At 46.5% G+C, this 16,959-nt stretch overlaps 3 protein-coding genes across 3 annotated transcripts; 1 reads left to right on the forward strand and 2 right to left on the reverse strand.

Moving 5' to 3' along the window:
- Nucleotides 1-4,662: 4,662 nt before the first annotated feature.
- LOC128715897 (facilitated trehalose transporter Tret1-like) lies at nucleotides 4,663-8,914 on the forward strand. The gene is made up of 6 exons (XM_053810815.1): nucleotides 4,663-4,750; nucleotides 7,281-7,644; nucleotides 7,711-8,054; nucleotides 8,124-8,338; nucleotides 8,419-8,619; nucleotides 8,684-8,914. The coding sequence occupies exons 1-6, from the start codon at nucleotides 4,663-4,665 to the stop codon at nucleotides 8,912-8,914; spliced, it is 1,443 nt and encodes a 480-aa protein (XP_053666790.1).
- A 594-nt stretch (nucleotides 8,915-9,508) lies between these two features.
- Nucleotides 9,509-11,879, reverse strand: LOC128711244 (zinc finger protein 85-like). The gene is made up of 2 exons (XM_053806110.1): nucleotides 11,848-11,879; nucleotides 9,509-11,765 (listed from the first exon to the last, which is right to left on the reverse strand). The coding sequence occupies exons 1-2, from the start codon at nucleotides 11,877-11,879 to the stop codon at nucleotides 9,509-9,511; spliced, it is 2,289 nt and encodes a 762-aa protein (XP_053662085.1).
- A 1,803-nt stretch (nucleotides 11,880-13,682) lies between these two features.
- LOC128711462 (uncharacterized) lies at nucleotides 13,683-14,428 on the reverse strand. The gene is made up of 2 exons (XM_053806338.1): nucleotides 14,212-14,428; nucleotides 13,683-14,146 (listed from the first exon to the last, which is right to left on the reverse strand). The coding sequence occupies exons 1-2, from the start codon at nucleotides 14,426-14,428 to the stop codon at nucleotides 13,683-13,685; spliced, it is 681 nt and encodes a 226-aa protein (XP_053662313.1).
- Between the last annotated feature and the right edge of the window lie 2,531 nt (nucleotides 14,429-16,959).

Genomic DNA, 16,959 nt, shown 5'->3' on the forward strand with positions numbered 1-16,959 from the left:
CGCCTTTAGCTTGGATGCTATCTACGACCAGGAATATTCTATTCCACGTACAACTTTCATGTTACTATTTATTTGAGGTTAGTAAAACATACTAATGAAATTTAGTTACTAATTTAATGCTCTAGCAAACAGGATAGGAAACTTTACACTGAAATCTGTTAAACTACAACACATTGAACTTTGATTCGTTATATGATATTCGTTTTTCCTTTTGATTTACGTATGCCTTTTATTTATAGTTGCGTTTTGAAATATTCTTTATTTCTACTTTTTTTTCTAACATCCATAAGATATAAATTTATTCCAAGAATGAATTACTAATTCCATTACGATTAATATTTGCCTTGCGGATGAAATTCGGTCTTCGAAATTATAGCATTTAAGAAATAAAACGGAAAACCAAACCGAAACAGAAGGGAATTGTTTTGGGAGTCATGCACCGACTCTGGTGAATTAATTTATTATTATTTCATTTATGCATCAGCATTATCATTCCAAAGTTTTAGTAAGCTAAACATGATAGCGCCAAAGGAAATCAGGTCACTAATGACGATAAGATTGAGTGCCATTCGAGGATGCAACTTTACTCTCTCGTCAGTATGACACGCGAGGCTGTCCTCAAGCAAAAAGAAAAGCATCAATAACTAATAATATATATTATGAACGGATATTGTGCTATTAAATATTCATAAATTATTCTAGCGACAAATATATGGACACGACCAAAGGAAGACATAAATACGATTTGTTAGTTCGTACTTTTTACCCGAAATAATGGTTAAGTGCAGCGAATAAAACAATTTCTCAGCTATTTCCCTTCCAGCGAAGGGCGGTCTGATATGAATGGTTTGTGTCTTGGATAAATGTGTAGAACACCATTTTCACAGTGGGTTCGGTTCACATATGATCGAAGTCATAATTAGCGCCATTTGTTTCGGGCACTTCAGTTGCTATCGGAAGTTATCTGATCCCATATTGAGTAAAATGAATTTTAATTAACAGTTGTAGCAATATTAAGCAATATCTCCAACGAACAATATTCATCAAATCGGTGGATTACAAAATATTTTAACTAAAGCTCCTTCATTCGACCTAAGAACTGTAGAACAGTTTAATTATTAATGCTTGCTTGTTTTTTTATAATTTTACCGATCGTCTTGCTCCATAACTGAACCAAAAATGGATCATTTTAATTGCGGTAATGGGTTAAAGTTAGGATATACTTTGCAATCGCATAGTTTGCCAACTTCCACTTATACGGATGCAATCATAAAACATACGCCTACGACGGGCGCACAACATTCGGCAGAATCGAGAAGGAAAGAGAAACATCTACGCTGCCATCAGGTTCAATTATGACAAAGCAAGTTAAGCCGGTGCGCACAGGAAGCGATGAACGGGTCGGCTCAGAACAATTTCTACGGGCCGCATGCAAATTGTGCCCGCTCCATCTTTGCAACGTGTCATTTGCTCATCAACAGATCGATGGAATGCAAGTCAACGCGTGTTGTTTGCATACAGACTGCTATCATTTCGTGCATCGGGCAAACACAAACATATCACCGGTTAAGGTGAGTTATGTTTCTTCCGCTATTCAGCTACCGCGAACCTGCGCCACCCGTAACAGCTGATCTTACGCACTCATTCCGCACGGTGGTGAGCCTCCCTATCTGCTGTATACCGTTGCGAACGTGCTGCCGCCGGCATGACATGACGCCGTTGCAAATTTGTTGTTAATTATACATAGGCCATATTCTACACTGCGTGCACACCCCGCCGCAACTACCCACGAATGTAATCAGCCTAATCAAAGCTACATAAAGACGGATCAAACGGAACAGCACTTAACATGAACCGGTTGGCGGGAACCGGTTCGAGTAACCGAAAGTGTTTTTCTCCGGCACACGGAAGGTCAACTGGCCGGCTGTCGCGTAAATTGTTCACTAGTTCTAGCGACGAACGCACTTCCGAAATAACAAAAATAAAAAGCAGCCACGGTACTTCCCTTTCCATGAATGGAGTTGTGGGTAGGAAAACAAAGCATGCCCAGAATAACCAATCAGTGGCTCTTGGCCCTCTCCATCCACTCAGAAGAGCTATCAAGATACTGTTCATTGTTTGCAGCAATACCATTTTTGAATCAATTCCGGAAGAATCGTCAGCTCTTGTGTTTAGACGGCATGGTGTAGCGGTTTGTGGTTGCATCGATCTTGCAAGGTCGCAATACGCCCGAGGTGCACTCATTTCGCAGCAAAGGCCGTGGCGGGAGGGGGCACTCAATACGTCACACTTTTTATAGCACGCTGCGAACAGTAACGAATAAGCCAAACCGTACCGTTGATTAAATTCTACGCAACGAGCACCGCCAATTCGGGCCATTCTTTGCTTGCGCAATTACCAGCGGGAAGGATATCACCATTTTACGTCCAATTCTTGCCAACAACCACCTGCGTTAGACAGAAGGAACGACGCGATAACGGACCATAACGGCAATCTTTTTTTTTTTCTTCAATGGCTCAATCAAATGCCACACACAATGGCAGCCAATTTAGGGGACAATCCTTCGAAGGACTTTGAAATGCGCCGGTGCGATGTGGTTTCAGCTGGAAACGTTTCAGTGTCTCGGTCAAACGATGCCACTGCACGTTACCGCATGGCTTTGGGGGTTCGATTAGCAAGGCGGCTAATTACAGGTTTGCTCCGAGGCCCTTTCACTAATAAGGTGCGTACAATTGTTAAGAAGGAGTATCTTTAGACCCCACACGACCTACTAACCCGTTTATGGATGATATCTTTCGGAATTGCCTTCCAGCGCTGGTAGCTTCGGTGCGAAATCGGCATTAGTAATTGGCAATTAGAAGCAGAGCAACAATTACACTCCCAGATAGGTGTTAAATTGCGGTTGAGCTCAAGCTTTATGTCATGCGTTTCAGTGCACCGATTTACACTTTTTCAACGATCGACTTTAGGGCGCTGTTCAGAAGATCTCGATTGAGGTCCCAAAAATAAGCAATTCTTTCTAGCTTAACTGAACTACTGTTGCATACACTCATACAGAATCTGACCAGATACTCGATCTTAGGCGACACTATCCAACAAATATTCACTCATTAAAATTAATAAAGCCCTTAAAGGAGGGGGGGAGAAGAACCCAAACGGAAGCAAAAAAGCTATCCGTTCGCCAACAATCAACAATAGCCACTTTAGCTTACACGCCATGGCGCACCTGTGAAGCGTTTTTACTCCAAATATGATAATTGAAGTCTACGACTCCTGCCGCAATGAATTGCTCTGCAATTTGTTCTATTCGAATGTTTTTTTTTTTTTCAAACGGTTTCCCATTTTTTTGTTGTTGATGTTTGTCTACCTATATTCGCGCATCGTACAATCCCTTGCGAGCGCAATGCTTAAATATCAGTTGCCGCGTTGCGTTTTGAATGGTCAGAATTTTGGCAATGGTTAACCTTGACTAAATTGATCGCACGCAAGGGGATAATGCTTAAAGGCACCGAATGATCACGTGTCCTTCAGATAGAATACACATCTTGTTTGCGAGACCGCCAATGGAGCGTTCGCTTCCGTACACACAGCACTGGGGAGGTGCGGTGGACCCCTAAGTGGACAATAAGTGAAATCTACGTCACGTACCGCTATACGCCGCCTGATATGGAATAGGCCGTGTCTTATTGACAATATATGTGTATCCCATCTGCAATTGTATCATGTCCGGTTGGTATCACGATGGCCAATGGAGACGCCACACGGTCAGGCACGGCCATTGGCCCTTTCTACGCAAACGGTGGCGATCTAAGCACGCACTGTCAACAGCTCCCTTTAACCTTCTGCCGGGGCAGTAAGCGTTGCCATAGAGTTCACCGGCCGGGAGATAAACACGCCGCGGCCAACTAAATCTCGTCATATCCAGATGTCACATCATCAAAACACCCTTTCGCTTGGCCTGGCAGATAGTGAGGGGATCATAATCGCGCAGATAGTGCAGCGGTGGGGGGATCAATCTTCACTACTCACCATTCCGACCAGACACAAACGACTGGACTCCGTAGACGCCTTAGGCGTGCGGTGTGCGGCGCACATTGATGAGCGGGTGATAGCGTCCACCGACAAAATAAACGGCATCAATCGGAAGTCATATCGGTGGCTTGGTGGAGGTGTTGTTACGCTACCGCGTCCATGCACACCAACACACCTCCAGCGCTGTGTGTGTGTGTGTGGGGCGGGAGGAGGACGGAAGTGGTCATACGCAGCGCAGCAGCATACTGGCTGGACGCGGCGCTACAAATCGCATTCGCCGTCGGTACTCCAAACGAGCAACAGCGCCACACCGTGTGTCCACCAAGCACTGTTGCACTGTTTTCCTGCCGTGATTCTTGCCGTTCTGTGCTTGGGCGCTGTGCGTGATAGCCGATCGCCGATCTCGCGCGCGCTGTAGAACGATCGCTCGGGAAAAGTTTGCTGCGTGGTGATTGCCACGTGTTTCCACAGGAGGAAATTAAAAGTCACGTGTTGGGAGTGTGCAAAAAAAAACAAAAAAGTGCGGACAGTGTGCTGCCGGAGTGCTGACGACGCGAGATCCTGTTATTTTGATTCCAAACTTAATCAGCCAGTGCCGATTTCACGCGCCTTCAGACGAGGATTGCAACGATGACGGCCGAAAAACAATCCCCAGCCGGATCCGGAACGATCGAACCGGACCGGAAGATAGTCAAGCTTTATTTGGCCGCAATGGCGGGTAATTATCGTTGCATTGGATATGATTTTTTTTTTCCACCAACCCATTAGTTTCTCCAAATTCGACATTAAGCGTGTGTGTTTGTACAACAACGGCAACAACAGAAAAAAACCCCAACCCAGTGTCCATACTTGTTGGCGTGTGTGTGAGTGTGTGTGTGTGTACTTGTGCCTGTGTGTGTGTGGAGATGATCAATTTCGTTCGAATGTTTCAAGTTCAATGTTGAAGTACACACCTCGACACCGTCGGTCGCCGCGTTGCAATACAATCGACGGTTTGATCTATAATAATAGTACGGTACCTACCTCCGGCACGGCCACACCGTACAGCGCCACGTGCACACGTATTCATTCACCCGATTATTTTTTTCTCACACCCTGAACATCCAGCTCATCTTCTCGCACAATGGCTTCTCGCGATCGCGCGATCGCGTTTCCCATCACCGCGCGCGTGTGCCTAAGCCGTATGATCTTCAGCGCCTGCTGCTGCAGGGCAGTATCGCGGGCAAACAATGGAGCGAATGAAAACAAACCTATCACCGAAAACAGCACGCTTAGAACTAATGCGAAGCGTCACCCAACAAGCAGGATGTCGGGTCGAGAGTGTTTGAAGAAGGGTGTAACGGACCGACAAGCTGACTCTATTTGCACTGTCTGTGCACGGGGGCCATGTTGTTTGGCTTTCGTAAGCCCAAATTCCCTAGAACGCGCCGGTGTACTTGCCGGGGGCCTCACATTGGGAAAGTTCCGTTTCACCGCAACCAAACAACCGATATCCTTGTTGGGGACGGAAGGTCAGCGGTGGGAGTGGCTCGGTGCATCATGCGCATCGCCGGCCAGGTGATAGAATGAATCAATACCACCACCACCACGTACACCAATTTTTCCCAACAACACCTTGCAACGAGTTCCATCTTGTTTGGTTTGTTATTAATCCACTGTTTGGCTACAGCGCGGGGTTTTCTGTTCTTGCCTTACCATTGTTTACTCACATGCTGTTATGGAGCATCCAGCTTCTTCTGCGCTCCAAAATGGTGCCTGCCCTAGCAACCGTGTCAGTCAGTCATCTTCGGAAGCTGCAATTTGCAGGTCCCGCCCCGGTAGATAACAGCGCAGAAGACAACCCCCGCGGTGAAGTACCAAGAAGTTGCAGCGGGATACGGCGAAGATTCCGCAACGTCCGAACCCGGGAACGATGCGTGTCATGTTATCGAGGTTCCGATTTTTCTCCAAGCCAGAGCATAGGGCTTGTGCCGGTAGGGAATGGCTTTGGGAAGAAGCTTTCTTCATACTGTTGTACAATTCAAGCACGAAAATACCCGGGGAACGAACAAAAAAAACACACACACTTATTCGGCAACAAGTGCAGTTTACGTATGCGAACACACCGTACGAATGAATGAATTCTATTAACATACGGACACGGCACAATGCAGCGACATTCAAACACCCCACACGGAACGCTTCCGTTTGATGTTCGATAGATTGTGCGGGATGTGTAATTTCATTAGGTGCGTTTGGTGAACCGATCCACTGTCCGTGGGTGGAAAGACTCGCGTCGTGCGCAATGCGCATTGTGAAGGCAGCATCCGTTTTGTGCGTATCCATTAGGGCGATAGTGATCGAACAAGTTGTCGCCTGTTATTCCACGTCGATAAGACACGAACAATACGCGAGAGCAGACATGTAATGTGTGATACGACAGGCTACCTCTCCCGATGCGTCATCGTACTTCTAACGTTCTAAGGTTCTAACGGCCCGGTCGATCGCGGCTTGAGATCATCTCTTTATCCACCCGCAAAGTGTAATGCGTTCAAGATCGTTCCGCACTTCAAAAAGACCCCAATAGTGGTGGTGATAGTGCGCACTTCAATCCATCCATCCATCTCAATCTAAACACCGTTGTTTACCGAACAGTCCCAACCTCCAAACGGGCCCAATACGGTGGCGGTGGGAATTATCTTTGAAGCTCTAATCGAAGGACGCGCGCGCCACACAACCACTTCACCTTACGGTTCGCTCCCGAAACGAATGGGACGCAAGGTGCGGGTAGTACGCGGTCCACCCGCGGGTGATAATTCATGACCTTAGCAAGCTGCTCGATAAATAGACACATCGATTGTGATTAACCGCAGCAGCTACGCTACGCTGTCTGAACCGGAACGACCGAATCGGTCGTACCATTAGATTGCTATCTTGGCGCTTAGAGGTTGCCGCAGCGTTCGGAAAGAGAACGTCATTGCGTTGTTTTTGTTGGGCGGAGTGGACCACATACGTCACTAACCGTGCGAAAGGACAGGTGCATGAGGTGCATGATTTTTTAACGCAAACTCCTCTTCCAGATGGGGAGATGCGGAGATAAAGCTTCATTTCGTCACCGGGTGTGTTGGCTCAATGATAATCACTGAGGATGGACTCGGTGAAGGTCCCCATTAGCGGTGCCCATTGTTTATCATCGCGGTAGACGCCCGCGACTTATCTTACAAGACCCGATGCATTTACCCCAAGCCTACTCGCTTTCGTTCCAACAGCCAACATCATCTCGCTGTCGCTGGGCACGGCCATCGGGTGGCTGTCGCCGTTTCTACCCCTGCTGATCTCGCCCAACTCACCGCTCGAACATGGCCCCGTTACGGACGTCCAGGCGACCTGGATCGCGTCCCTGCTGTGCATCGGTGCGTTCGGTGGTACCTTTCTGTTTGGCTGGAGCGCGGAGAAGTTCGGCCGCAAGCCGTCACTGCTGGCGACCGCGATGCCGCTGGTCGGTTTCTGGGGCTGTGTCGCGTTCGGTACCACGGTCGAGGTGTTGTACGTGGCCCGACTTCTGGCCGGACTTGCAGCGGCTGGCGTGTTTCTACTCGTGCCCATGTACATTACCGAGATCGCTGAAGATAGGTAGGGTGCAATGTTAATACCTTCAACAAATGATCAATCCTAATCCATCCATCCACGGTTCCACAGGATACGCGGCACACTTGGATCGTTGTTCATTCTGTTCCTCAACATCGGCACACTGGTGTCGTTCGTGATGGGCAGCTACCTTTCCTACCACATGACGGCGTACATTCTGTTCGCGCTACCGATCATCTTCTTGGCACTATTTCTACAATTCCCCGAAACACCACAGTACCTTATTCGGCGCAACCGTGTCCGGGATGCGGAAAGCTCGCTGAAGTACCTCCGTGGATACACCTCCACGCCCGACCACTTGGAGATGCTGCGCTCGGAGATGGACGGACTGTTGGTGCAGGTATCCGGTGAGAAGGACAGTACGGAACAGAGCAGCATTTCGTTGGCGGACTTCGGTAAGCGAAGCGGAACGTAAGTATAGGCAACCTGCAACACGCTCACTATGCCTGTATCTCACTCAACAGCGCCAAAGTCAGCACGTAAAGCTCTTCTGATCGGACTGGTGTTGGTGTCGTTTAATCAACTCTCTGGATGCTTCGCCCTGATCAACTACACCGCCCAGATCTTTGCCGACTCGGGTTCCGATCTTGATCCCAACATAGCCGCCATGGTGGTGGGCGCCATACAGATTCTCGGCTCGTACGGATCGACCATTATCGTCGATCGTTGCCAGCGCAAGGTAAATGGCGCGGCTGTGTGCAATACACGGCACAAACACCACACTGTTGTGACTCACGTTTGCAAACACCTTACCTACAGCATGTGTACATCGCAACGAGCTTTTTCGCCGCGATCGGTCTATTTGCGATGGGGACGCACGGTTATCTGAAGAGCCAGCACGTGGATGTCAGTGCGATTAACTGGATACCGGTCGCTAGCCTGTCGTTTGTCATATTCATCGCATCCGTCGGTATGCTGCCGCTTACATTTGTTATTCTATCCGAGATTCTGCCACCGAAGGTAGGACGAACTAGTACCGCTATTTGGAAACTCTCCACTAAAACAGCGCAATGTCGTTTAACAGGTTCGCAGCCTCGGAGGATCCCTCTGTACGGCTTTCCTATGGACAATCAGCTTCCTGGTGGTGAAATATTTCCCCGTCACGGTCGAACTGATTGGGCTGCACGGTTGCATGTGGGTATTCAGTGCCGTCTGCCTGTTTGCCGGTCTCTTCAATGCCATCTTCATACCGGAAACGCGTGGTCGCAGCATAGAACAGATCATACACGCAATGGAGAACAACATTAAAAGCTAGAGGAATACCGTTGCGGTCGAGCCGCGATTGCACGTTTGATGTCTTTTGGGAGAATGCCAATCGTGTTGTACATATAGTATTTACATATCCCAAAACGTTATTATTTATAGAACTACCCGTATTCTGTACATATTTATCGAAAGCATTTGTTAGGTGAAGTTTACCAACACACACACACACACACCCGAGTGAGAGAAAATTTAGAAACAAGTAAATAAAAGATTGTCCATCCCGAAGCAGGGGAAGTGGTTTATTTAGCAATTTAATAATGAAAACACGGATCGTACCACTGTAAAATATACATTGCCCATTTTATTTGCTTTTATTTAACGTTCGTCAATGTCAGTAGCGGAAAGAAGTTTCTTCTTCTCATGGCGAAACGATCTGCTAAGTTCATGTGTCTGCCAAAACTGGCCTTCTAGATTTATTTTTTACCACGTAACCGAATATTCAGTCCTTGCTACAAAAGAACGGCCTGCTGAGATTTAATATGCGTATTAAACCTGTACAGAGAAAGACTGGGCGGCGCCTACACCATCGGATTTGTCCCGGGAAGAAAAAGCTTTGAGCTGGATGTAGCCGAGTAACTCGAATCTAAAGTTCGATACCGTGGGATCGCTTCAGATGCACCTCCAGTGCGCTCTTATAATCGTACTGCTTGGAACAACGATCGCACGCGAACGCACGGACCGTTTCGTGAGATTTCAAATGCCGTTTAAAGTTGCCCTTGGTCGAGAACACCTTCGCGCATACCTCGCACGTATACGATTCCGGTTCGCGCTGCGAATGCGTCCTCGAGTGGTTGTACAGCTCCCGCTTGTCGGTAAACTCCTCCCGACAGTGATAGCAGTAGAACGGTACGCGGGACGTATGGTAGTGGAAATGATTCTGAAACTGCTCGAACGTTGGCAACTGGCGGTGGCAAATGTTGCATACCGTTTCACGCGTGTCATCGTTAGCATCGTACGTACTGCGCGTCAGATCGAACTCATCGCTACGCGCTGGTCCACATTTAGTGCAGTCGGGGTACGAGCAAAGGTGCGTTTTATGATGATCGCGCAACGTTTGTTGATCCTCGAAACGCTTAAAGCATAACGGGCAACAAAACCCACCATCGACTTGCCCGTTGGCAGGATTTTCCGACTGTTCCAATTCCCTCATGTTCCGCAGAAAGTCGGTCGTCCCGGCGGCTACGTGATTGGCTTCGTGTTTCTGCAACGAATCTTCCTCAGTGAACGTTTCCGGACAGTAGTTGCACGAAAAGTACAGCACGTTCACATCCAGCGATGCGTCATGCACCCCCATGTGCACTTCCAGCGCACGTTTGTAATAAAACCGACGATCGCAAACGTTGCATTTGAACTTGTTCCTTCCCTGATTGCCATTTCCGGTGCTGGAACTCGCTGTGCCGCCACCACCACCACCGGTACCATCCCCAACACCACCCTTCCTATCATCACTCGTCTGTTCCTTCTTTAGTTCTTTTTTCGGACGTGGAAAGTGCACCTTAAACATGTGCTCCTTGTGGCTGGCCTTGTAACAGAACACCTTCTCACAGTGGGTGCACGCGATCGTATGCTCCTCCTGCAGCTTCTCATGGTACTGCAGTTGGCACTTTTGATTAAACGTCTTATGGCACCGTGCGCATTTGAACGAATTGGCCGCTATGTGCGCCGCCTTCTCGTGTGTACTGACCGTACTCTTGTGATTGAAGCGCTTATCGCAGTACGAACATTTGTAGGGCTTTTCGCCCGTATGCAATCGCATATGGATGGCCAAACGTTCCTCATTATCCAGCACCTTACTGCAACGGGCGCATTTGAGCGCTTTCTTCACTTTCTCGTGAATGCGCGAGTGTACGATCAAGTTCGACTGATGGTTAAAGTACTTTAGGCACACCTTGCACTGGTAAGGCTTTTCGCCCGTATGTAAACGCCGATGTACCTGTAGCTTTTCGGCAGTCGCAAACACTTTACCGCACTCCACGCACGAAAAGCTATTGTCCACACCGTTCTCGCCGTGTACTTTTTCGTGGCAGATCAGTGTACTTCTGGTGCGAAACGTTTTATCACACATTCGACACTTGAAATCCTGTTGCGCCCCATTCGACAGATGCGTTTTTCCGTGCTTATCTAGCTTAACCTTCGATTCGAACGTTTTCGGACAGGTTTCGCATTTAAAGCTGGCTGGTTCGGGTCGCGCACACGTATCGTACGATGGCCGTGCTTCTGCTGGAGCTACCGGAAATGAGGTAGAAAGCATTGATGGCGGCGCATCCGTGGTCAACGTCGATACAGTGGGCTTTTGGAGAACATATGCGTACGGTTCCATTGAGGAAGGATCCGAATGATCAAAATACTCGTGGAAGCTTGCTGGATGTTGCGGTCGTTGTATATGCTCGGGTGCAATTTGCTGTGGCGAATGCATATCGGATGGCACTGTCGGAGTAGGTGGTGGAAGATGCTGTTGCTGTGGATGTTGCAGGTGCGTCACATGCTGATGGTTGGGTGGTGCAGCTGGGAGATGCGGAGGAGGATGTTGCATAAATTGCTGCGGATGATGTTGCATGTACGCATTCGACAGGTAAGGCATGTCGAACTGTTTTCGATAGAATAGAGGTTTCTCCATGTCGACCGATTCACCGTACTCAGCGGCATAGTGCTGATTCTGGCTATAGTTTACTGGTGGCGTTATGGTTCCACCATGGATCACCGTATCACTGCCTCCCGTGCCCGACTCCTGCTTGATGTACGGTGGGTTGGGTACTTTAAGGAACGTCGGTGCAGTGTCATTTGCCGGGAAGAAACCAGAGCTCCCGGGAGGTGGTAATGGTTGGGAAATGACGCCACAGCTATATGATACAAAAGACGATAAGCAAACACCAACCAGTCCACATCTTTGCGCTGTATACCAACGCCAAGGACATTACTTACTACGGTTTGTTGTAGGTATTGTTGTATTCCATCGCAGAAGAAGACGCCAGCGCCGGTGTTTGTTTTTTACCCCGCTATCCTGCACTAAGCTTATCCTAGCTAAGCATCGCGATGAAATTCCGTTCTCTAACAGCACCGGAGTTCCCTGATGGGCCAGATGGTAGAATGCGGATAAAAAGAACTACGAAACCATTGATAATTTAGTAAAGCAATAACGGATATCTCTCCAATTTTGTTGACAACAAATAACTCGGAAATTATTGACATTTTGAAGCCGCAATATACGAGCGACTTACCCAATCAACGATCAATCTACGCCCAAAGGTCAAGTGAAATTGGAATGAGAAACAGTGAGAAAAACATGATCCAAACCAATTGAAAAGGTTAAAACATACAGAAATTCACCGATTTAAACTATTTAGTTACAATCTATGAACAAACTTTCTCATTATCTCAAGTAAAAACTATAGTCGGAAATATAAATAAGTTTATCGTATTTAGTACACAATAGTGCAAAGTAAACGACGTGGAAAACAGTTTTTTTTTGCTTAAAAAGAGCGGAATTATCTATTAAATCTATTAAAACGGCTCGCTGGTGTGCTAGCGCCATTCGAGTTCAATAAAACTAACGTCGAAAAAAGCGTGAAGGGTGAAAACTGTTCGTGAGAGATTTTATTCACTCAAACAGCTCACTATAGTGAGACAACATTCACGCTCACTTCTGCAAACGGCAACTGAAATGAACTTCTCAGTATGGGGACTGGAAGCTGTCATCAAGGCCGCTATAATGGGGAACTGTCGTGCTATAAATCGAGAGCAATATGGGGAAAAAACGGAATGCTGGCAATTGCAATCTGCCCGGTTCTTTTTTAAATTCAGCTGTTGTTTATCACTAGCAGAGCAAAACGTTATTTGCAACAAAAGGTCTTCAGTTAAACTAGGTTCACTCGAACAGCATCTGCAGTATGCTCTCTACTGCACATGGCATCCACCGCAAGTAGACGCCGAATGAAATGTGATCGATCATCGTTGTGCTGCCGTTATTGCAAGGATCCTTCGAACAGTTCTCAAGACTTGCAGTGCCATTAATTATTAAGGCAAGAAATATATTGCAGGAGAACGCCCGAAGCACTGACTACCGTAACCATGCATTGCCAAGTCCCAGTCGAATTGACAGATTTGATGTTTTGTCAGGAGAGATGCAAATGCATCCTTCTTCTGATGCATTTCTCGAATCTTGTTTTTAATACCACCCACAGCATGCTGCTTGAGATTACTTCTCCCTTGAGGAAAAAAAGAATGGATTAACTTACATAAAACGCGAAAACAACAAATGCTGACAAACTGGGCATATTGTTTTGAGACAGAATGACAGACCCAACATAGGTCATATGTTTGTGAATGGATATTTACATCCTACCTCAACTCAAGCATTCACAGTTTTTTGCATAATTTCCAAACGAAGAAAATCAAAGAAGCATTCACGTGACTCTATCTTTATCTCACAAACCAATGCAAATAGTATCCTTCGGATCAAAGAACAGTCGCCGTGTGGAGGCCGGACTTCTTAAAATGCACCTACATATGATTTATTCATGTAAACGAAATAATAATTATATTAACTTCCGCATTGGAGGACTCATACAGTTGACCATTACCGTTACTTCGCGGCTGCACGATCGACGATTGCTGCGTTCCCATTCAAGAAGGTAGCAAATATAAATAATAATTAAACTAATCCATCCTTGGCTCAATGCTGAAGTAACCAGCAGAAAACAAACGGATTGTGCCCCACCCTTTCAGCCCATCCCCTTCTGCTACCGACCCTTGACTTCCTATGACCCATAGGGTGGGGAAACTTTACAGTCAGGCGTCGGGGTAGTGGACGAGGAAGAGGAGGCGGAAGAAGACGACGGTGTCGGCGAGGACGACGACGACGATGACGAAGTTTCCTGCTGCTCTTGATGCTGTTGTTGCTGCTGGTGTTGTTGCTGATCCCGAACCCGCCTCCGTTTGGCAAGCCGTTTCTTAGCAATCGACAAGTACTGCATGATTTCGCGCTTGGTAGTTTCGGCCGCCTCATCAGTCATGCGGCTTAGCACCAGTTCAAGATCGTCGAAGAATTCCGCATTTTCCGAGCGGAACTTTATGTCCTGCGTTAGCTTTTCGGCCATCGTCGTCAGGCAGTGGTACAGGATCATCTTTACCGTGCCGATCATCTGGGGCCGCGTGTACATATCTTGTATCATTCGCTTGAGATAGCTCTTGCCGCGTAGCTGTGGTTCCGTGTCGTCTTCTTCTGGGTGGAATATAACAGGGCAATTTAAATGAGTTGTGTGCAGCAGCAGCAAGGATCAAACAAACCTTCATCGTCGGAAATAATGTCCAGCATGGACTGGCCGTCCGTTTCCTGCAGGAAGCATATCATCGCCTCGTCCGGACAGGTCGCGAGACAAAGCTTATCGATGAGCGTTTGAATCTGCGCCAACCGCACAGTTGTTTCCCAGATCTGGAATGTGTTGGTCGAGATGGTGCTGCGTTCGTACGCCTCGCTTGCGATCGGCCGATTGTTGGGCTCCATTACTTTTTACCAGACGCGCTCGTTATGCGCACAAATCACTACCAAACAAACATTCACTACGCGATAGCGACAAAAGCAAAGTGTTGGGATTGGTTTATAAATTTAGTTCGCCAAGTTTGACAGCTTTCATCCGAGTTATTTCTTTTTCCTTATTACAACAGATCACAGGCGCTGGTTGTGCGTAAATTCTTCACCAACCAGCGACATTTTGAATGAAATCCTGTAACTCTGTTGCCACTACGCTGTCCTTTGGCACTACATACGCCGTATTAACACGTTCGTGAGTTGAAACACAGTCGGGATTAGCATAGAAACGAATGTCGCGGTTTACTTTGCACTGCTGCACTTCAACCAACCGACCCAAACTTACTGCACACATTTGACAGACTGCGTCTACGATTTGTAAACAATCTCTCACGTTCAACCCCTACGTTTTCTCTTTCTTCGCTCTCGCCTATCTGGGTGAAAATCTGCTGCCGTGGAAATGCCGAATAAAAACTTTTCGTTTAGTAAAATTTGCAAGCTTTATTTTATCATTTTTCCGCATTCCTGCAATAATGTTAGCGTTATGAAGAAAATAGCCATTAGCTAAATAATGTTCTGTGCTTTAAGCAAATGATCGTGAGCCGACTTTCAACGGCTTTATTCCCATACTGCCTTCAGTTTCTAGACAAACGGTTTTAGTTCATCATGCAATAGAAGTTGAACTAGCATCCAACACCTCAGTTGTAACTCAGTTTTTCGATCTGTAGATCGGACGGTCCAAGACATAATTGATGCAAATGAAAATACGCGTGTTAGCTTTTTACCTCTACGTTCATACAATGGAAACAATATATATCAATGGAAAGCTTACATGAAGAGGCTAGCTCTTATAAAGATGTCTCAACTGCGCTGGGTACCTTTCTTTTGTATGTTTAGAAACCACCATTTAGAAACATATGTATCCACAGCAAAGATAGTCGTGTTTTTAACAACAGATTAGTGATATTACAAGAAATGAGAATGTTCTCCAACGAGAATAGATTTTAAACATCCAAACGGAACGAAATTCTTAACCTCCTCCATGTTAACAATCGACTTTATGTAAACGTAGAGCCCCGCCAGCCAGCAATTGCAAACTTATGGCGAACCTTGCAATCAACTATGTGATATCAATGCGCCTTTGTGAGAGAATGCGAAGAGCGTACTATTTTAACTAATTTATTTATTTATTTAATCTCTTACAGATACAGCTGATGTCGAACCCACCACATAAAGAGATTTTGAGTTGAGGGATTCATTAAAACAAGGATAAAAATCGGTCTCCTGATGCCGGTAACGAATCGTTGCAAGCTGGACGACAAAAACTTACTTCTTTTGTAGCGCGAAATATATTATCTAGCAGTAATCTATATATTATATAGTATATATACACACATATCAACAATGCAACAAAACGAATACGGTTCGAAGTTGATTGCGAATACTTCGGGCCGTCCTTCAACTGGCTCTTGTACTAAGCGGAGCAACAGAAAACAGTTTAACAGTATTGTACGGGACACACGCAGAAGTATGAATTGATGCTGTGCTGTAGATGATAGATCCACGTGATGTTGGATGGTTCCATGATAACGCCGTTAACTGCAACGATATGTTCTGGTGCATATCTCAGTGGAAGCATGGCTCCCCTGTTTGCTGCTGTGTGTTGAACACGATCTTGAGTGATGTACACAACGATGCTTTCAGCTCAACGTAGTTGATGAAGAACAGGCTGCTTCATCCACTCGGTCAACTGATCGTAGTCTTATGGAAGGGATGTTCGTGAGAAAGGATAATCTCGATCACTCGAGATAGACGGGATGTTTTCAAGAGTTGCTGGACAGGAGTAACATATAAAGGTTACAAGGAATTCACCCAGGATGGATAGTTTGGAATAAAGGAATTCGCCCCCAATAGCTGTGGCTAACAGTAAAAGCTCCGGTTCCTCGTTCTTCACCATAGTGGATGCGGTTATTGCGACCAATCGTATGGTGTGTTGTTGGATATCTTCGACTAGCATTGGCCATAACCTGAAAATATTGCCTGTCTTTCTGCACACGATGGCAATACGCATACGCACCAGCGATCGCAATACGCCTAAACACACAACACTGGTGCATGTCCTTGCTCCGTAATAACTATGGGTGGTAATTTCGTATGCGATATGATGTTTTCACCAGGTTTCCAGTTCTTAGTTGCAAACGATTATTTATGGTTGCGGTCAGTGAAACTTTCCCATATCACACGCTCTTACTGGCGCACTCTTTGTCACATCGTATTTTTCCGGTACTCTTCAGATGCAAACGCCTGCATGAGAGACACGGAACGGAATAACGAAACGGAAGAAAAATAAACAATAAGAGTTCCTTTGTGACGCACTGTCGTATTCGAAACACTATATTCACTAAGAAGACACTTTTGACTCAGGATGGTGCGACGGTGATGTTGTTTGTAGAGACTTTCAGTCTAACGACTTCATTACGACTGAGTTTGCTTCCTACTCAGGGAGT

This window comes from Anopheles marshallii, chromosome 3, assembly GCF_943734725.1.
Source record: "Anopheles marshallii chromosome 3, idAnoMarsDA_429_01, whole genome shotgun sequence".
NCBI lineage: Eukaryota > Metazoa > Arthropoda > Insecta > Diptera > Culicidae > Anopheles > Anopheles marshallii.